The 20,426-nt window shown below is 46.6% G+C and overlaps 1 protein-coding gene across 1 annotated transcript in view; it reads left to right on the top strand.

Moving 5' to 3' along the window:
• The window catches only part of LOC120989674 (oocyte zinc finger protein XlCOF8.4-like), a 24,323-nt gene extending 4,843 nt beyond the window's left edge, over positions 1–19,480 (top strand). The window contains exons 2-4 of the mRNA XM_040417926.1: positions 9,758–9,781; positions 9,913–10,033; positions 18,055–19,480. Of these exons, the coding sequence (XP_040273860.1) occupies positions 9,758–9,781; positions 9,913–10,033; positions 18,055–18,857 (948 nt within the window). The 3' untranslated portion in view covers positions 18,858–19,480. The remainder of the gene's footprint in view (positions 1–9,757; positions 9,782–9,912; positions 10,034–18,054) is intronic.
• Positions 19,481–20,426: the final 946 nt, after the last annotated feature.

The raw sequence follows: 20,426 nt of genomic DNA on the forward strand, positions 1-20,426 counted from the left end.
GGTGGGGCCGCACACTGGCCACCAATAATATTTAAACTGGGGAGGGAGGGGGGTCTGCCCCCTGCTGCCTGGCAGCCCCTGATCTCTTACAGGGGGCTATGATACGCACAATTAACCCCTTCAGGTGCGGCACCTGAAGGGTTAATTGTGCTGATCACAGCCCCTGTAAAAAATCGGGTGCTGCCAGGCAGCAGGGGGCAGTCATGTACACAGTTCATAGTATATTCTAACTAGAAGCGTCCCCATCACTATGGGAACGCCTCTGTGTTAGAATATACTGTCGGATCTGAGTTTCACGATCTAACTCAAATCCGATGGTATATTCTAACATAGAGGCGTTCCCATGGTGATGGGGACGCTTCAAGTTAAAATATACCATCGGATTGGAGAAAACTCCGATCCTATGGTATATTAACTCCTGACTTTACATTGAAAGTTAATGGGGGACGGATCCGTTTGCAATTGCACCATATTGTGTCAACGTCAAACGGATCCGTCCCCATTGACTTGCATTGTAGGTCAGGACGGATCCGTTTGGCTCCGCACGGCCAGGCGGACACCAAAACTACTTTTTTTTTCATGTCTGTGGATCCTCCAAAAATCAAGGAAGACCCACGGATGAAAAAACGGTCACGGACCACGGACCTACGGACCCCGTTTTTGTGGACCGCAAAAAAAAAACGGTCGTGTGCATGAGGCCTTACACACAAGAAATCCTTCTCCGCTCCTCAGCTTAGTATGATGGGGGAGGAGTAGTGGGGATAGTGGGGGTTGTCATCATTCGCTGGCCCCTGACTGTCCTGGTGAGGGGCCCCTGCCTCCAGGAGGAGAATGAATGGAGCGGGGGCCCGGCCTGAGCTCAGCTCTCTCCAGTCTCTTCTCTAGGAGTTCTGGACACAGCTGAGCACAGCCCAGAGGTGGGACCTGCATCTATCAGACATTTATCTCCTGTGGAGCCACCAGAAATCTCCATGTTGGGGCCCCTGGAATCCATGTGGTGGGGACTCTGAGAAGCGGGGCCCCTCCAGGCTCAGGAAGTGCGGTTCTGGAGGTGACATCTGGTCTTGTCCCCTGGATGATTTCCTCTCCTCTTCTCATAAAGGCGCCTGCAGTACTAGAAGCCTCCAGCTCCTCCAGTTCTCTCCTCTTCTCCTGAACGACCACCAAGGATGGACAGGAAGGAGATGAGCAGAAGAATATTAGACCTCACCTTGGAGATCATCTCCCTGCTGAGCGGAGAGGTAAACTTTTCTAGATTTCTCTCCTCTGTATTGTATTCTGTAACAAGTCAGACATCGGGAAGGAGAATCCATCATAGGAAGTGATGGGAAGAGTCCAGGGTCCTGGAGAACGGCCTCCAGACCTTCCAAGTGACGGAGAACCTGAAGATCAGCCCCCAATATGGTGAGTGATGTGTCATGTGACCAGTGACCAATAGTCATGTTGTAGGAGCCATGAGAAGGTAAGTAGGCACGTTGTACCAGGAGGAGAGGGCCGGAGGAGAGCACATGGCCCCTGAAGGGTTTATATACCCTAAGTGTCTCTCTCCATCCACAGGAGTACACAATAGTGAAGAAGACATCGGGGGACTGTGTGACTCCCATCATCCATCTCCAGGAGTCAGGAGGGCGGAGCAGGACCCCTCACCCCAACACAGAGCCTCCCCCTCACCCCCTGATACATGAGCAGAAGATCCTAGAACTCACCCACAAGATGATGGAGCTGCTGACTGGAGAGGTGACACTGCTGGGAATGCTGGGAAATTCTCCAGTAACAGCACTGGAGGGGTCTGGGTGATGACGGTGTCATTGTGTTGTCAGGTTCCTATAAGGTGTCAGGAAGTCACTGTCTATTTCTCCATGGAGGAGTGGGAGTATATAGAAGGACACAAGGATCTGTACAAGGAGGCCATGATGGAGGAGCACCAGCCTCTTATATCACACGGTAAGAGCCGTCATGTGCAGTGTGTACACGTGTGTGCAGTGACATGTAATGGAGGAGCACCAGCCTCTTATATCACAAGGTAAGAGCCGTCATGTGCAGTGTATACACGTGTGTGCAGTGACATGTAATGGAGGAGCACCAGCCTCTGATATCACAGGGTAAGACCCGTCATGTGCAGTGTATACACGTGTGTGCAGTGACATGTAATGGAGGAACACCAGCCTCTTATATCACAAGGTAAGAGCCGTCATGTGCAGTGTATACACGTGTGTGCAGTGACATGTAATGGAGGAGCACCAGCCTCTTATATCACAAGGTAAGAACAGTCATGTGCAGTGTATACACGTGTGTGCAGTGACATGTAATGGAGGAGCACCAGCCTCCAATATCACAAGGTAAGAGCCGTCATGTGCAGTGTATACACGTGTGTGCAGTGACATGTAATGGAGGAGCACCAGCCTCTTATATCACAAGGTAAGAGCCGTCATGTGCAGTGTATACAAGTGTGTGCAGTGACATGTAATGGAGGAGCACCAGCCTCTTATATCACAGGGTAAGAGCCGTCATGTGCAGTGTATACACGTGTGTGCAGTGACATGTAATGGAGAAGCACCAGCCTCTTATATCACAAGGTAAGAGCCGTCATGTGCAGTGTATACACGTGTGTGCAGTGACATGTAATGGAGGAGCACCAGCCTCTTATATCACAAGGTAAGAACAGTCATGTGCAGTGTATACACGTGTGTGCAGTGACATGTAATGGAGGAGCACCAGCCTCTTATATCACAAGGTAAGAGCCGTCATGTGCAGTGTATACACGTGTGTGCAGTGACATGTAATGGAGGAGCACCAGCCTCTTATATCACAAGGTAAGAGCTGTCATGTGCAGTGTATACACGTGTGTGCAGTGACATGTAATGGAGGAGCACCAGCCTCTTATATCACAAGGTAAGAGCTGTCATGTGCAGTGTGTACACGTGTGTGCAGTGACATGTAATGGAGGAGCACCAGCCTCTTATATCACAGGGTAAGACCCGTCATGTGCAGTGTATACACGTGTGTGCAGTGACATGCAATGGAGGAGCACCAGCCTCTTATATCACAAGGTAAGAGCCGTCATGTGCAGTGTATACACGTGTGTGCAGTGACATGTAATGGAGGAGCACCAGCCTCTTATATCACAAGCTAAGACCCGTCATGTGCAGTGTATACACGTGTGTGCAGTGACATGTAATGGAGGAGCACCAGCCTCTTATACCACAAGGTAAGAGCCGTCATGTGCAGTGTATACACGTGTGTGCAGTGACATGTAATGGAGGAGCACTAGCCTCTTATATCACAAGCTAAGACCCGTCATGTGCAGTGTATACACGTGTGTGCAGTGACATGTAATGGAGGAGCACCAGCCTCTTATATCACAAGGTAAGACCCGTCATGTGCAGTTTATACACGTGTGTGCAGTGACATGTAATGGAGGAGCTCCAGCCTCTTATATCACAAGGTAAGACCCGTCATGTGCAGTGTGTACACGTGTGTGCAGTGACATGTAATGGAGGAGCACCAGCCTCTTATATCACAGGGTAAGACCCGTCATGTGCAGTGTATACACGTGTGTGCAGTGACATGCAATGGAGGAGCACCAGCCTCTTATATCACAAGGTAAGAGCCGTCATGTGCAGTGTATACACGTGTGTGCAGTGACATGTAATGGAGGAGCACCAGCCTCTTATATCACAAGGTAAGAACAGTCATGTGCAGTGTATACACGTGTGTGCAGTGACATGTAATGGAGGAGCACCAGCCTCCAATATCACAAGGTAAGAGCCGTCATGTGCAGTGTATACACTTGTGTGCAGTGACATGTAATGGAGGAGCACCAGCCTCTTATATCACAAGGTAAGAGCCGTCATGTGCAGTGTATACACGTGTGTGCAGTGACATGTAATGGAGGAGCACCAGCCTCTTATATCACAAGGTAAGAGCTGTCATGTGCAGTGTATACACGTGTGTGCAGTGACATGTAATGGAGGAGCACCAGCCTCTTATATCACAAGGTAAGAGCTGTCATGTGCAGTGTATATACGTGTGTGCAGTGATATGTAATGGAGGAGCACCAGCCTCTTATATCACAAGGTAAGAGCTGTCATGTGCAGTGTGTACACAACTGTGCAGTGACATGTAATGGAGGAGCACCAGCCTCTTATATCACAGGGTAAGACCCGTCATGTGCAGTGTATACACGTGTGTGCAGTGACATGCAATGGAGGAGCACCAGCCTCTTATATCACAAGCTAAGACCCGTCATGTGCAGTGTATACACGTGTGTGCAGTGACATGTAATGGAGGAGCACCAGCCTCTTATACCACAAGGTAAGAGCCGTCATGTGCAGTGTATACACGTGTGTGCAGTGACATGTAATGGAGGAGCACCAGCCTCTTATATCACAAGCTAAGACCCGTCATGTGCAGTGTATACACGTGTGTGCAGTGACATGTAATGGAGGAGCACCAGCCTCTTATATCACAAGGTAAGAGCCGTCATGTGCAGTGTATACACGTGTGTGCAGTGACATGTAATGGAGGAGCACCAGCCTCTTATATCACAGGGTAAGACCCGTCATGTGCCGTGTATACACGTGTGTGCAGTGACATGTAATGGAGGAGCACCAGCCTCTTATATCACAAGGTAAGAGCCGTCATGTGCAGTGTATACACGTGTGTGCAGTGACATGTAATGGAGGAGCACCAGCCTCTTATCTCACAAGGTAAGACCCGTCATGTGCAGTGTATACACGTGTGTGCAGTGACATGTAATGGAGGAACAACAGCCTCTTATATCACAAGGTAAGACCCGTCATGTGCAGTGTATACACGTGTGTGCAGTGACATGTAATGGAGGAGCACCAGCCTCTTATATCACAAGGTAAGAACAGTCATGTGCAGTGTATACACGTGTGTGCAGTGACATGTAATGGAGGAGCACCAGCCTCCAATATCACAAGGTAAGAGCCGTCATGTGCAGTGTATACACGTGTGTGCAGTGACATGTAATGGAGGAGCACCAGCCTCTTATATCACAAGGTAAGAGCCGTCATGTGCAGTGTATACAAGTGTGTGCAGTGACATGTAATGGAGGAGCACCAGCCTCTTATATCACAGGGTAAGAGCCGTCATGTGCAGTGTATACACGTGTGTGCAGTGACATGTAATGGAGAAGCACCAGCCTCTTATATCACAAGGTAAGAGCCGTCATGTGCAGTGTATACACGTGTGTGCAGTGACATGTAATGGAGGAGCACCAGCCTCTTATATCACAAGGTAAGAACAGTCATGTGCAGTGTATACACGTGTGTGCAGTGACATGTAATGGAGGAGCACCAGCCTCTTATATCACAAGGTAAGAGCCGTCATGTGCAGTGTATACACGTGTGTGCAGTGACATGTAATGGAGGAGCACCAGCCTCTTATATCACAAGGTAAGAGCTGTCATGTGCAGTGTATACACGTGTGTGCAGTGACATGTAATGGAGGAGCACCAGCCTCTTATATCACAAGGTAAGAGCTGTCATGTGCAGTGTGTACACGTGTGTGCAGTGACATGTAATGGAGGAGCACCAGCCTCTTATATCACAGGGTAAGACCCGTCATGTGCAGTGTATACACGTGTGTGCAGTGACATGCAATGGAGGAGCACCAGCCTCTTATATCACAAGGTAAGAGCCGTCATGTGCAGTGTATACACGTGTGTGCAGTGACATGTAATGGAGGAGCACCAGCCTCTTATATCACAAGCTAAGACCCGTCATGTGCAGTGTATACACGTGTGTGCAGTGACATGTAATGGAGGAGCACCAGCCTCTTATACCACAAGGTAAGAGCCGTCATGTGCAGTGTATACACGTGTGTGCAGTGACATGTAATGGAGGAGCACTAGCCTCTTATATCACAAGCTAAGACCCGTCATGTGCAGTGTATACACGTGTGTGCAGTGACATGTAATGGAGGAGCACCAGCCTCTTATATCACAAGGTAAGACCCGTCATGTGCAGTTTATACACGTGTGTGCAGTGACATGTAATGGAGGAGCTCCAGCCTCTTATATCACAAGGTAAGACCCGTCATGTGCAGTGTGTACACGTGTGTGCAGTGACATGTAATGGAGGAGCACCAGCCTCTTATATCACAGGGTAAGACCCGTCATGTGCAGTGTATACACGTGTGTGCAGTGACATGCAATGGAGGAGCACCAGCCTCTTATATCACAAGGTAAGAGCCGTCATGTGCAGTGTATACACGTGTGTGCAGTGACATGTAATGGAGGAGCACCAGCCTCTTATATCACAAGGTAAGAACAGTCATGTGCAGTGTATACACGTGTGTGCAGTGACATGTAATGGAGGAGCACCAGCCTCCAATATCACAAGGTAAGAGCCGTCATGTGCAGTGTATACACTTGTGTGCAGTGACATGTAATGGAGGAGCACCAGCCTCTTATATCACAAGGTAAGAGCCGTCATGTGCAGTGTATACACGTGTGTGCAGTGACATGTAATGGAGGAGCACCAGCCTCTTATATCACAAGGTAAGAGCTGTCATGTGCAGTGTATACACGTGTGTGCAGTGACATGTAATGGAGGAGCACCAGCCTCTTATATCACAAGGTAAGAGCTGTCATGTGCAGTGTATATACGTGTGTGCAGTGATATGTAATGGAGGAGCACCAGCCTCTTATATCACAAGGTAAGAGCTGTCATGTGCAGTGTGTACACAACTGTGCAGTGACATGTAATGGAGGAGCACCAGCCTCTTATATCACAGGGTAAGACCCGTCATGTGCAGTGTATACACGTGTGTGCAGTGACATGCAATGGAGGAGCACCAGCCTCTTATATCACAAGCTAAGACCCGTCATGTGCAGTGTATACACGTGTGTGCAGTGACATGTAATGGAGGAGCACCAGCCTCTTATACCACAAGGTAAGAGCCGTCATGTGCAGTGTATACACGTGTGTGCAGTGACATGTAATGGAGGAGCACCAGCCTCTTATATCACAAGCTAAGACCCGTCATGTGCAGTGTATACACGTGTGTGCAGTGACATGTAATGGAGGAGCACCAGCCTCTTATATCACAAGGTAAGAGCCGTCATGTGCAGTGTATACACGTGTGTGCAGTGACATGTAATGGAGGAGCACCAGCCTCTTATATCACAGGGTAAGACCCGTCATGTGGCGTGTATACACGTGTGTGCAGTGACATGTAATGGAGGAGCACCAGCCTCTTATATCACAAGGTAAGAGCCGTCATGTGCAGTGTATACACGTGTGTGCAGTGACATGTAATGGAGGAGCACCAGCCTCTTATCTCACAAGGTAAGACCCGTCATGTGCAGTGTATACACGTGTGTGCAGTGACATGTAATGGAGGAGCACCAGCCTCTTATATCACAAGGTAAGAGCCGTCATGTGCAGTGTGTGCAGTGACATGTAATGGAGGAGCACCAGCCTCTTATATCACAAGGTAAGAGCCGTCATGTGCAGTGTATACACGTGTGTGCAGTGACATGTAATGGAGGAGCACCAGCCTCTTATATCACAAGGTAAGAGCCGTCATGTGCAGTGTATACACGTGTGTGCAGTGACATGTAATGGAGGAGCACCAGCCTCTTATATCACAGGGTAAGAGCCGTCATGTGCAGTGTATACACTTGTGTGCAGTGACATGTAATGGAGGAGCACCAGCCTCTTATATCACAAGGTAAGAGCCGTCATGTGCAGTGTATACACGTGTGTGCAGTGACATGTAATGGAGGAGCACCAGCCTCTTATATCACAAGGTAAGAACAGTCATGTGCAGTGTATACACGTGTGTGCAGTGACATGTAATGGAGGAGCACCAGCCTCTTATATCACAAGGTAAGAGCCGTCATGTGCAGTGTATACACGTGTGTGCAGTGACATGTAATGGAGGAGCACCAGCCTCTTATATCACAAGGTAAGAGCTGTCATGTGCAGTGTATACACGTGTGTGCAGTGACATGTAATGGAGGAGCACCAGCCTCTTATATCACAAGGTAAGAGCTGTCATGTGCAGTGTATATACGTGTGTGCAGTGATATGTAATGGAGGAGCACCAGCCTCTTATATCACAAGGTAAGAGCTGTCATGTGCAGTGTGTACACAACTGTGCAGTGACATGTAATGGAGGAGCACCAGCCTCTTATATCACAGGGTAAGACCCGTCATGTGCAGTGTATACACGTGTGTGCAGTGACATGCAATGGAGGAGCACCAGCCTCTTATATCACAAGCTAAGACCCGTCATGTGCAGTGTATACACGTGTGTGCAGTAACATGTAATGGAGGAGCACCAGCCTCTTATACCACAAGGTAAGAGCCGTCATGTGCAGTGTATACACGTGTGTGCAGTGACATGTAATGGAGGAGCACCAGCCTCTTATATCACAAGGTAAGACCCGTCATGTGCAGTGTATACACGTGTGTGCAGTGACATGTAATGGAGGAGCACCAGCCTCTTATATCACAGGGTAAGACCCGTCATGTGCAGTGTATACACGTGTGTGCAGTGACATGAAATGGAGGAGCACCAGCCTCTTATATCACAAGGTAAGAGCCGTCATGTGCAGTGTATACACGTGTGTGCAGTGACATGTAATGGAGGAGCACCAGCCTCTTATATCACAAGCTAAGACCCGTCATGTGAAGTGTATACACGTGTGTGCAGTGACATGTAATGGAGGAGCACCAGCCTCTTATACCACAAGGTAAGAGCCGTCATGTGCAGTGTATACACGTGTGTGCAGTGACATGTAATGGAGGAGCACCAGCCTCTTATATCACAAGCTAAGACCCGTCATGTGCAGTGTATACACGTGTGTGCAGTGACATGTAATGGAGGAGCACCAGCCTCTTATATCACAAGGTAAGAGCCGTCATGTGCAGTGTATACACGTGTGTGCAGTGACATGTAATGGAGGAGCACCAGCATCTTATATCACAAGGTAAAAGCCGTCATGTGCAGTGTATACACGTGTGTGCAGTGACATGTAATGGAGGAGCACCAGCCTCTTATATCACAGGGTAAGACCCGTCATGTGCCGTGTATACACGTGTGTGCAGTGACATGTAATGGAGGAGCACCAGCCTCTTATATCACAGGGTAAGAGCCGTCATGTGCAGTGTATACACGTGTGTGCAGTGACATGTAATGGAGGAGCACCAGCCTCTTATATCACAGGGTAAGACCCGTCATGTGCCGTGTATACACGTGTGTGCAGTGACATGTAATGGAGGAGCACCAGCCTCTTATATCACAGGGTAAGAGCCGTCATGTGCAGTGTATACACGTGTGTGCAGTGACATGTAATGGAGGAGCACCAGCCTCTTATATCACAAGGTAAGAGCCGTCATGTGCAGTGTATACATGTGTGTGCAGTGACATGTAATGGAGGAGCACCAGCCTCTTATATCACAAGGTAAGACCCGTCATGTGCAGTGTGTACACGTGTGTGCAGTGACATGTAATGGAGGAGCACTAGCCTCTTATATCACAAGGTAAGAGCCGTCATGTGCAGTGTATACATGTGTGTGCAGTGACATGTAATGGAGGAGCACCAGCCTCTTATATCACAAGGTAAGAGCCATCATGTGAAGTGTATACACGTGTGTGCAGTGACATGTAATGCATGCCATGTATGCAGTCACTGTGTGCTTGTGTCTCCACAGATGGATCCAGGAGGAGAAATCCACCAGAGAGATGTCCCCGTCCTCTGTATTCCCAGGACTGTCCAGAGGAGAAGCTCCCAGAGAACCCTCAGGTAGATGGAGCTGAGCCCTATACACATCTATATAGGGGGGTCCTGCAGTCATAGAGGGGTCATAGATGGTGGGGGTCTCTTAGGTGGATCTGTTAGATTTCCCACCTGTCTGCTGTATTGTCCTGTTACAGATGACAAATCAGGGGGAAGATCTGACTGATATTAAAGTGGAGGATGAAGAAGAGCAGATGATGGACGATCCCCCGTGTAAGAGTGAGGTGGAGGAGGACGTTCCAGGAGATCTCACCACAGGTAAGGAATCATGAATGGAGAAAGTGACTTCAGATTCTGTCCTTGTCTTGGTCCTCAGCAATTCTAGCAGTCTCATATCCCAGATGCATTCAATACCCCTTCAGTCGGAAATTCTGTCCAATGGGGACGGGCCCCCAAATTCTTTAGACAGCTTCTTCCATCTCCACATCCAGGGGATTCCCTCTTATAGGGAACAAAGTCAGTAACTCTGTCCTCATGGTCCCGATGGTCAGTCGTGAAACTGATAGTAACGAGACGGGCACAAGCCCTTGGGGTGGGGGCCCATTCCAGCTCAAATCTTAGGCAACTTCATTGGGACAAGAGAACTTTCAGGTCTCCTCCAACTTTAAAAGGTAAAGAGAAGTGGGGGCGCTCCCCCCATGTAACTCAACAACAATATATCGGTCCCCAGTACATGAAGCTCCTTTCCGTCGTTCACCCCGAGACTGTCTTCATTTTGTATTTTAATGGTTTTTACTAATATAATTTTACAAGACACCAGTGCAGCGCCCGGAGTTTCCCTATTTTTTACACTTACCTCTTTCTCGTCCAAATTCAAGGAGCTGAAGACTATAAAGCTAGAGGCATCTGGCCCACGTCAGAGACACGTGCTTTTTTTTTTTGTCATAGCAGTGTCTTATGTAAACCATCATGGGGGAACAAGAATTCCTTTACTTTAGAAGCAAGTCATGGAGATTTTCATCTAAGGGGGAAGAACAACAAGATGGCCGACTTCCTCAGCAGATATAAACTCGGTCAGGGGGAGTGGTGGCTGAACGACAGTGTGTTTGAGAAGATTGTAGAAAGGTGGGGTCTCCCAACATAGAACTTAATGGAAGAACAGAAAGGCTGAGATTTTCTCTGTTAGATCCTGAGGACCAACCCCTAGCGGTATATATTTCACTCAGAATTGGTATCTGGAATTCGACTATGTCTTCAGTCCTACTGATTGCCCCGTAGTGGCCAAAGAGATCTTGATCCACATGGATTCAGGTGCTAGTGTTGGAACCTCCATCCCTCTGAGAGGAGATCTTCTATATCAGGGAACTCTGCTGCACCCCAACCTTCTCATCTTCTTCTTTCATCATGGATATTGAGATGGTAATTCTGACTAAAAGAGGTTTGTCAGATCGGGCTGTGTCCACTCTATTTGTGAGAAGAGAGTTAGTTACCTCCTTAAAGTATCTAACAGTGTGGAAAGTGTTTTCTTCATTTCTAGGGAGGGATCCTGACCCTCTGGAGCCCCCTCTATCCCGGACATCTTAGATTTCCTGCAGTCCAGATAAGCATTTGAGGTTAGCCACTCTGAAGGTTAAAATGTGGCTTTTACCTTGATAGGAGGCTAGCAGACTATCCTTGGGTTAAGAGATTTATTTCTGCGGCTTCCAGGTAACGTCCATCAGTTCGGTCTTTTGAATGGGGGGTGGGGGGGGGGCAGAGAACTTTCAGTTACAATTTCAGGGAAAGTGTAAGAGTCATAAAGGCTCCATTGCTGGACTGGTCTAGATAGTTATTCATTCTTAACTCCCCCTGACGGGTTTGGTTCTCGCTCCACTAGGGTGGTGGCCACCTCCTGCGCTTCTCTCTCTCAGATTTGCAGAGCGGCAACTGGAGCACCCCCACACTTTTTAAGTATTATAGGCTCCTGCTTGATTCTGATGCTGTTTTTGGGAGGAAGGTTTTACAGCAGGGGTGTAGCTATATGGGAAGCGGCTGCTATGGGGCCCACCCAGGAGGAGGACTAAAAGATTTTATTGTCAGCTGGGCTTCCTCAATAGTATTATACAATGACATTATACAGGGTGGGCCATTTATATGGATACACCTTAATAAAATGGGAATGGTTGGTGATATTAACTTCCTGTTTGTGGCACATTAGTATATGTGAGGGGGGAAACTTTTCAAGATGGGTGGTGACCATGGCGGCCATTTTGAAGTCAGACATTTTGAATCCAACTTTTGTTTTTTCAATAGGAAGAGGGTCATTGGACACATCAAACTTATTGGGAATTTCACAAGAAAAACAATGGTGTGCTTGGTTTTAACGTAACTTTATTCTTTCATGAGTTATTTACAAGTTTCTGACCACTTCCAAAATGTGTTCAATGTGCTGCCCATTGTGTTGGATTGTCAATGCAACCCTCTTCTCCCACTCTTCACACACTGATAGCAACACCGCAGGAGAAATGCTAGCACAGGCTTCCAGTATCCGTAGTTTTAGGTGCTGCACATCTCGTATCATCTGAAGGCAATCGTCTATGCTGTGAAGATACGAGATGTGCAGCACCTGAAACTATGGATACTGGAAGCCTGTGCTAGCATTTCTCCTGCGGTGTTGCTATCAGTGTGTGAAGAGTGGGAGAAGAGGTTTGCATTGACAATCCAACACAATGGGCAGCACATTGAACACATTTTATAAGTGGTCAGAAACTTGTAAATAACTCATGAAAGAATAAAGTTACGTTAAAACCAAGCACACCATTGTTTTTCTTGTGAAATTCCCAATAAGTTTGATGTGTCACATGACCCTCTTCCTATTGAAAAAACAAAAGATGGATTCAAAATGTCTGACTTCAAAATGGCCGCCATGGTCTCCACCCATCTTGAAAAGTTTCCCCCCTCACATATACTAATGTGCCACAAACAGGAAGTTAATATCACCAACCATTCCCATTTTATTAAGGTGTATCCATATAAATGGCCCACCCTGTAGATAGTGACATGACTTACAGTATATAGGTGTAGTAAATGGACGGAGCGGCTGCCGGCCCGGTCTGAGTGATCTTGACTAGCTGCAGGAGTGGAGGCTGCACCGGAAGAGGAGGATGTGAAGAAGTTGCTGGGGAAGAGGATTTGATTCAAAAATTTCCTGTGGGGCCCAGTCATTTGTAGTTATGCCACTCTTCTACAGGCTGTAGTACCCCCTCATTTTTATTTTTTTTATTCATAGTTTAATCCTGCATGGTGCTGCCATTGCTTACCTTTATGCTCTCTCCTCTGGAATTTTTTCCATACAATCACAGCCGGCTCCCAGCAGCTTTCCAAGCATGGCGCCGTACATAGTATAGAGGCTGTGCTTGGTATAAGTCATATGACCAATGTATTGTGACGTCACATGGCCTAGGAAGAGGGCAAAGCACTCACGGGGAAGGCCAGCCTCTTCTATCAGCTGATCAGCGGGCATCTCGGGTGTCTGACCTCCGCTGATCAGATATTGATGACTTATCCTGGGGATGGGACCTCATTATTTATTACTGGATAACCCCTTCAAAAAGAATATTCTTGGAAGACTTTGCGCCAGCAGTGAAAAGAGGAATATGTGAGTGCTGGCCGTATACAATGTAAAAGGGTGAATGGCCTATAGACGTGAGTCGTTGTTATAGGAAAATTCAGCCCAACGAAGCAACGATACTCAGATGTCTTGACTAGAAGAAAAAAGTGACATAGATAATCCTCCAGAACCTGATTAACTCACTCCACCTGTCTATTGGACTGCGGGTGGTCCACAGAGAAGTCCAACTAGACATCCAACAACCTGCAGAGAGACCTCCAGAATCTTAAGGCAGATTGCATCAGAGACAACACAGGGAATTTATCATGAGGGTAACGTTTATAAAGTCAATTTTCCTTGAGTCTGTTTTGGCATACTTTACACCAAATTTATCAAATGGCGCACATTGCTTGTTATATTTGGATCATCTTTAAACCAAACACTTTTCTCTGTGTACTGGAGTGGCTTTTGGAATATTTTTGTGACTTTTTAAATAAGTTCCAATGATAAATTTGGAATCAAAATCATTAACATAGCAAAAAACACCCACTTTAACTCTTCATCTTGAAAAAGAGTGCCATCTTGTGCGATCCTGGAAAAGCGATCCACCACCACCCATATAACTGTGCATCCTGATGATGGCGGTAAATCTAATATAGTCCATTCCAATATGTTGCCATGGAATATTAGGTAGAGGAGGGAAGCAGACCCACAAGCCTCTGCCTAGAAGACTTGTTCTGAGGAAGGAAGCAGACCCGCAAGCCTCTGCCTAGAAGACTTGTTCTGAGGAGGGAAGCAGACCCGCAAGCCTCTGCCTAGAAGACTTGTTCTGAGGAGGGAAGTAAACCCGTAAGCCTCTGCCTAGAAGACTTGTTCTGAGGAGGGAAGCAGACCCGCAAGCCTCTGCCTAGAAGACTTGTTCTGAGGAGGGAAGCAGACCCGCAAGCCTCTGCCTAGAAGACTTGTTCTGAGGAGAGAAGCAGACCCGTAAGCCTCTGCCTAGAAGACTTGTTCTGAGGAGGGAAGCAGACCCGCAAGCCGCTGCCTAGAAGACTTGTTCTGAGGAGGGAAGCAGACCCGCAAGCCTCTGCCTAGAAGACTTTTTCTGAGGAGGGAAGCAGACCCGCAAGCCTCTGCCTAGAAGACTTGTTCTGAGGAGAGAAGCAGACCCGCAAGCCTCTGCCTGGAAGACTTGTTCTGAGGAGGGAAGCAGACCCGCAAGCCTCTGCCTAGAAGACTTGTTCTGAGGAGGGAAGCAGACCCGCAAGCCTCTGCCTAGAAGACTTGTTCTGAGGAGGGAAGTAGACCCGCAAGCCTCTGCCTAGAAGACTTGTTCTGAGGAGGGAAGTAGACCCGCAAGCCTCTGCCTAGAAGACTTGTTCTGAGGAGGGAAGCAGACCCGCAAGCCTCTGCCTAGAAGACTTGTTCTGAGGAGGGAAGCAGACCCGCAAGCCTCTGCCTAAAAGACTTGTTCTGAGGAGAGAAGCAGACCCGCAAGCCTCTGCCTAGAAGACTTGTTCTGAGGAGAAAAGCAGACCCGCACGCCTCTGCCTAGAAGACTTGTTCTGAGGAAGGAAGCAGACCCGCAAGCCTCTGCCTAGAAGACTTTTTCTGAGGAGGGAAGCAGACCCGCAAGCCTCTGCCTAGAAGACTTGTTCTGAGGAGAGAAGCAGACCCGCAAGCCTCTGCCTGGAAGACTTGTTCTGAGGAGGGAAGCAGACCCGCAAGCCTCTGCCTAGAAGACTTGTTCTGAGGAGGGAAGCAGACCCGCAAGCCTCTGCCTAGAAGACTTGTTCTGAGGAGGGAAGCAGACCCGCAAGCCTCTGCCTAGAAGACTTGTTCTGAGGAGGGAAGCAGACCTGCAAGCCTCTGCCTAGAAGACTTGTTGTGAGGAGGGAAGCAGACCCGCAAACCTCTGCAAGTGAACAGTGCATTGATCTAGGAATCCATGAAAAGACTTGAGCTCTCCTTCATAGCATGGTGGCAGATGCAGGCCAGGATCTTCAAAGGGAGTTGCTGCTGTGACAGTGCAGATGCTGCAGCCTGTGGATTCAGAACCAGAGCTGAAACCACCATTGAATCCAAGTAAGCCAAGATGATCATATATTGCAGGAGTTGCTCCTGACAACTGAACTGGTTAATAAGCTCCTTGAATACTTTAGGAAGTCCCACCTTGGGTGGATTAGTGGGATCCATGGCTGGAGCAAGCTCTAACAAAGTGGATGAGGATCCGCTGTGTCATTGGAACAGGTATGGTTTGGAGCTTCTCCTAGGAGCGTTACCAGCTTGCGTGGTCTGCACCCTTTAATGTCTGGACTCTGCTGCAGGGGAACTACCAGGCTGCTAGCTCTTGGAGTATGAAATGTAAACCTAAATGGTACCAAAAAACAACTAGTCATCCCACAAAAATAAGCCCTCATACAGGTACATAATGGAAAATGAAAAAAGTTCTGGGTCTTGGAGTGCAACAACACTGGAATTAGTTTTTTAAGTTATGATTTATTGTACAAAAGTACTAAAATATGAAAAATATTCTACATATTTGATATTACTGCCTTGTTATCATCCCATAGAATAAAGTTAATCTGTTTACTGTGGGGTAAGCAGCACAAATACCCACAAAGAACAACAGCGGAATTGCTGGGTCTTTTAGTTTCCTTCCAAAAACAACATTTGATAAAAGCTGAACAATAAATTACATGGACTACAAAATGTTGCCTCTGAAACCTACAACTCGGCAGACAAAAAACAGCCCTCATACAGCTACATCATCCGAAATACAAAAATGTTGTGAGTCTTGGAATACGACAATGAAAATACAAAAAGAACAAGTGGTCATAAATGACAACCAGGCCTGGTCATTAGGAGGTTAAAGATGTTTGGTTGTGGTGTTTTTGGCTTCCTGTTGGTGGACTCCAGTCCTCAGCTCCATGATTATCAGGAAGCTCCGATGTCACATGTGATTATTGGAAAGACACAGACGTCTCAGTGATTATTCTCTGCACTCACAGGACACTTCATTAGCTCCACCTTCTTAATTCTTGATAGGACCCTCGTTCCGCTTAGAACATCCTGAATTCTTAGTGTAATGGACCCAGAAAGGTGCTGGAGACCTTTATTACAGGTTCTGATTGATGACCTCACTCTGTCTATTCCACTGCATCCTACAGATGTCTATAAACCTGAGATCTGGTGACTGTGCGGCCATTAGACCTTACAGACCACATTGTCATGTCCGAGAATTCAGCCGGAGACGCGCTCTTCACCTTATGGCGCATTATCTCGTTAAACGTAGCCGGTGGCCGTGATCACACTGTCCATTTTAAAAAGGATCTGTCCCTAGATTCCACTATACAAACTGCATGAAGTCCCAAATAGAAGTCTTAGACCTGATTAAATTCCATGTCAGAATTGCTTCTATTGAAATGAGCATTTTACAAATCAGGTAGAGAGTGAGCGCGCTCCTGAGTCCTGAATTCACATGCTGTACGGATTCTCTGTCCACCTGTAGTGTAATAAGCTCCTTTCAGTGCACCTCCTCCCCTGCTGCTGCTGGAGTCTCGCACCTGCTCAGTACAAGCAGCAGTAATATAAAGCAGCAGGTGGAATTAGAGGTGGAATTCCACACTGAAACAGCTGCCGGCAGACAGGCAGAATGTGAGATTTCACCAGCAGAGGAGGTACACTGGAAGGAGCTTGTGAATGGAGCTCTCGGTGGGCAGGGCTGGTTCCCAGACATAGTCAGGTATTTAAAGAGGACCTTTCATGCAATTTTATTAAGAGAGATGTATACCTGTACTTGCGGGGTACCCCCCGCTGATGCTGCCACCCTGCTTGATTTTTTTAAAATATGCCTCCTATGCCCCACCGGATTTCTCCCGCTCAGTATGCTAATACTGAGCATCAGTGCAATGGGGAGGAGACGCTGGAGGTTTTTTCTCCCTGTTTGTGACGCTCTGCGCTGCGATTGGACAGCGCTACAGCCAGGGGAGAAGGAGACGCCCACAGAGAAAGACTGTGTCTCCTCCCCATTGCACTGATGCTCAGAATTAGCATACTGAGCGGGAGAAATCCGGCGGGGCATAGGAGGCATATCTTAAAAATCAAGCAGGGTGGCAGCATCAGCGGGGGGTACCCCGCAAGTACAGGTATATATCTCCCTTAATAAAATCGCATGAAAGGTTCTCTTTAACATTTTAGAGTTTTATCAAGTCATAATTTACTTTATGTGATACAAGTCATGACCAGGTGTAGAGCAGAATCCTGGACTTTGTCAGGAAGTTATAGAAAGCTTAATAATGCTGGAATCTCACATCCAGTTTTTTAACCACAGCCAGGAGTGGATTCAGTATGAATGGCTTATACCTCTGCTTCCTGATGGATCCATTTCCAGTCTAAGTCCTCATGCACACCACCATATCTACTTTGCGGTTCGCAAATAGTAGATCCCCAAAACGCGTATACTGGCCAAGTGCATGCCACCATTTCTTTATAGCTCCTGCTGAAATGTCCATACTTTGTTTGCAAAACGGACAATTATAGGACGTGTAGTAACATCTTTCTGAGGCCTTAGAACGGACATGCAGATGCGGACAGCACACAGTGTACTGTCCGCATCTTTTGTGGTCCCATTAAAATGAATCCGATCGGATGCAGACTGAACATATGGTTGGGTGCATTAGTTCTAATAAGAATGTTATCTATTGAGCAGTCTGAAAAAAAAAACTGATTTAAATTTTTATCTTAACAGAAAACCTGAATACAAATTGTGATGGAAAGTTCATGTTATCACTGAATATTAAAGCAGAAGATGAAGATATCATGCAGCACTTTTCAGGAGAAAACCTAATTTCCTTTAACGTACATTCCAGACTTCACAGTACAGATGTGTCATATAATTCCACTAATTATGACGAACCTTGTCCTGATAAATCACACATTGCTACCCCAAGTATAGGTCAGCAAGAGGGTTACAGGTTTCTCAGTAGTAAACCATTCTCAAGGCTTTCAATACATAGCAGAATTCACACAGGGAAGAAACCATGGTCCTGTTTAGAATGTGGAAAATGTTTTACCCAGAAATCACATCTAGTTAAACATGATAGAAGTCACACAGGAGAGAGACCATATTCATGTTTAGAATGTGGGAAATGTTTTACACAAAAATCAAGTCTTGTTATACATCAGAGAAGTCACACAGGAGAGAGACCATATTCATGTTCAGAATGTAGGAAATGTTTTACATGTAAATCATCTCTTGTTAAACATGGGAGAACTCACACAGGAGAAAAACCGTATTCATGTTCAGAATGTGGAAAATGCTTTACAGGTCAATCAAATTTTGTTAAACATGGCAGAATTCACACAGGAGAGAAGCCATATTCGTGTTCAAAATGTGGGAAATGTTTTACAGATAAATCAACTCTTGTTATACATGAAAGAATTCACACAGGAGAGAAGCCGTATTCATGTTCAGAATGTGGGAAATGTTTTACACAAAAATCAGGTCTTGTTTTACACGAGAGACGTCACACAGGAAAGAAACCATTTTGACATATTTTATGGACATCTCTAGTCATGAAAAATACAGATATTCCTCTGACCTGTTTAAGAAAGATGGTTTTGTTAATATTTACGCAGCTGCCGTGCTGTTTATGCCACCATTAGTGTTGAATGAATCGAAGCATACAAAGCAGAATTCGATCCGAAGTTTAGGAAAAACTTGATTAACCGCAAAGCCAATTTTCCTTGTGCTTCGTGTAAACAATTATTTTTTTCCTTTTATGGTGGCTGAAAATTAAAAAATTATACTCTCCTTATCCACTTGATCACGGAGAGGCCGTCCGCTCCATCTTGATTGAAGAACACCCGGCAAAGCACCTGCAGTGAGCGTGAAGACGTCAACACATGATCATGCTGGCCGCGCCCAGTGACGTCATTAGTGATAATAACACTGCACACGGCCAGCATGATTACGTTGTGATATCATCACGCTCACCACAGGTCCTTTGGTGGGTTTTCTTCAATCAAGAAGGGAGCGGATGGCCTCTCCATGAGCAAGTGGATGAGGTGAATATAATATTTTTTTATCCCTGGATAAACCCCCTGAATGTGAGTCTGAGGTTGCGATTAGAGATGAGCGGCATCTGAGGGGCTAAATAATGGGGGGGGAGGGGGGACAGGTTATTCCTGGGAATCTTGTGCTTCAAGAATCGGACAGAAATTGTGAGTTTGTTTTCAATTCATCATTTGGTGCCTACAGCAATCCGTGATCTCTGACTCACTAATGTAATGGCTACCTGATGAATCTACCAAATCATCTTGATATTGGATTGATCCACAGACAATACAATTCTGTTTCCTTCCCACCTCCGTAATTCCCTCCTCCCTTTCCCCATTCCCAGAGACACGCGTTGAAATATGAGTTTAATGTCTGTGCAGTTTAATCTAGATTCTTTCTACCAATTTAATTCCAGTAAATAACAATATTTAATTTGCTGTTTACGCCCAAGTTCTTCTCAGTGATGGCTCTGTATTCTAGATTTTTGTGTTTGTAAAATTGTTGGAAAAAATCTAATAAAACGTGTTAAAAAAATAATATCTCCCTCTGATAAAAGCTCCGACGTCAGGCTCTGTACAGTCATACAGGGGTGGACATTGCCCATAAGCTTCATTTATATCTACACTGTATGCACTGGGGAACACGGGTCTTACAGGACGTCTCTGATAGAGCAGTGTAGTCTACTATACCGGCCCGATGGAGGGCAAAAGGACACGCTCCCATCATGTGACTGGAGCATTACGGATATGACTGACATAAAAAGAACACAGCGCCTCTAATGTAATGTGAAAAGAAACTTTGGAGGTCCTCCATTACATGTAACTGCACACACGTGTATACACTGCACATAATGGGTCTTACCTTGTGATATAAGAGGCTGGTGCTCCTCCATTACATGTCACTGCACACACGTGTATACACTGCACATGACTGTGTTTTTCATGCCACGTGTCCAGCTTGGACACCCAGTAGTTGTAAGGCACTGAGGGATCATTTAGGACGCTGACACTGTCTGCTATGTACTCCACCATCTTCCAAAACTTTTCCCTCCTTGTACCACT

This window comes from Bufo bufo, chromosome 2 (assembly GCF_905171765.1).
Source record: "Bufo bufo chromosome 2, aBufBuf1.1, whole genome shotgun sequence".
NCBI lineage: Eukaryota > Metazoa > Chordata > Amphibia > Anura > Bufonidae > Bufo > Bufo bufo.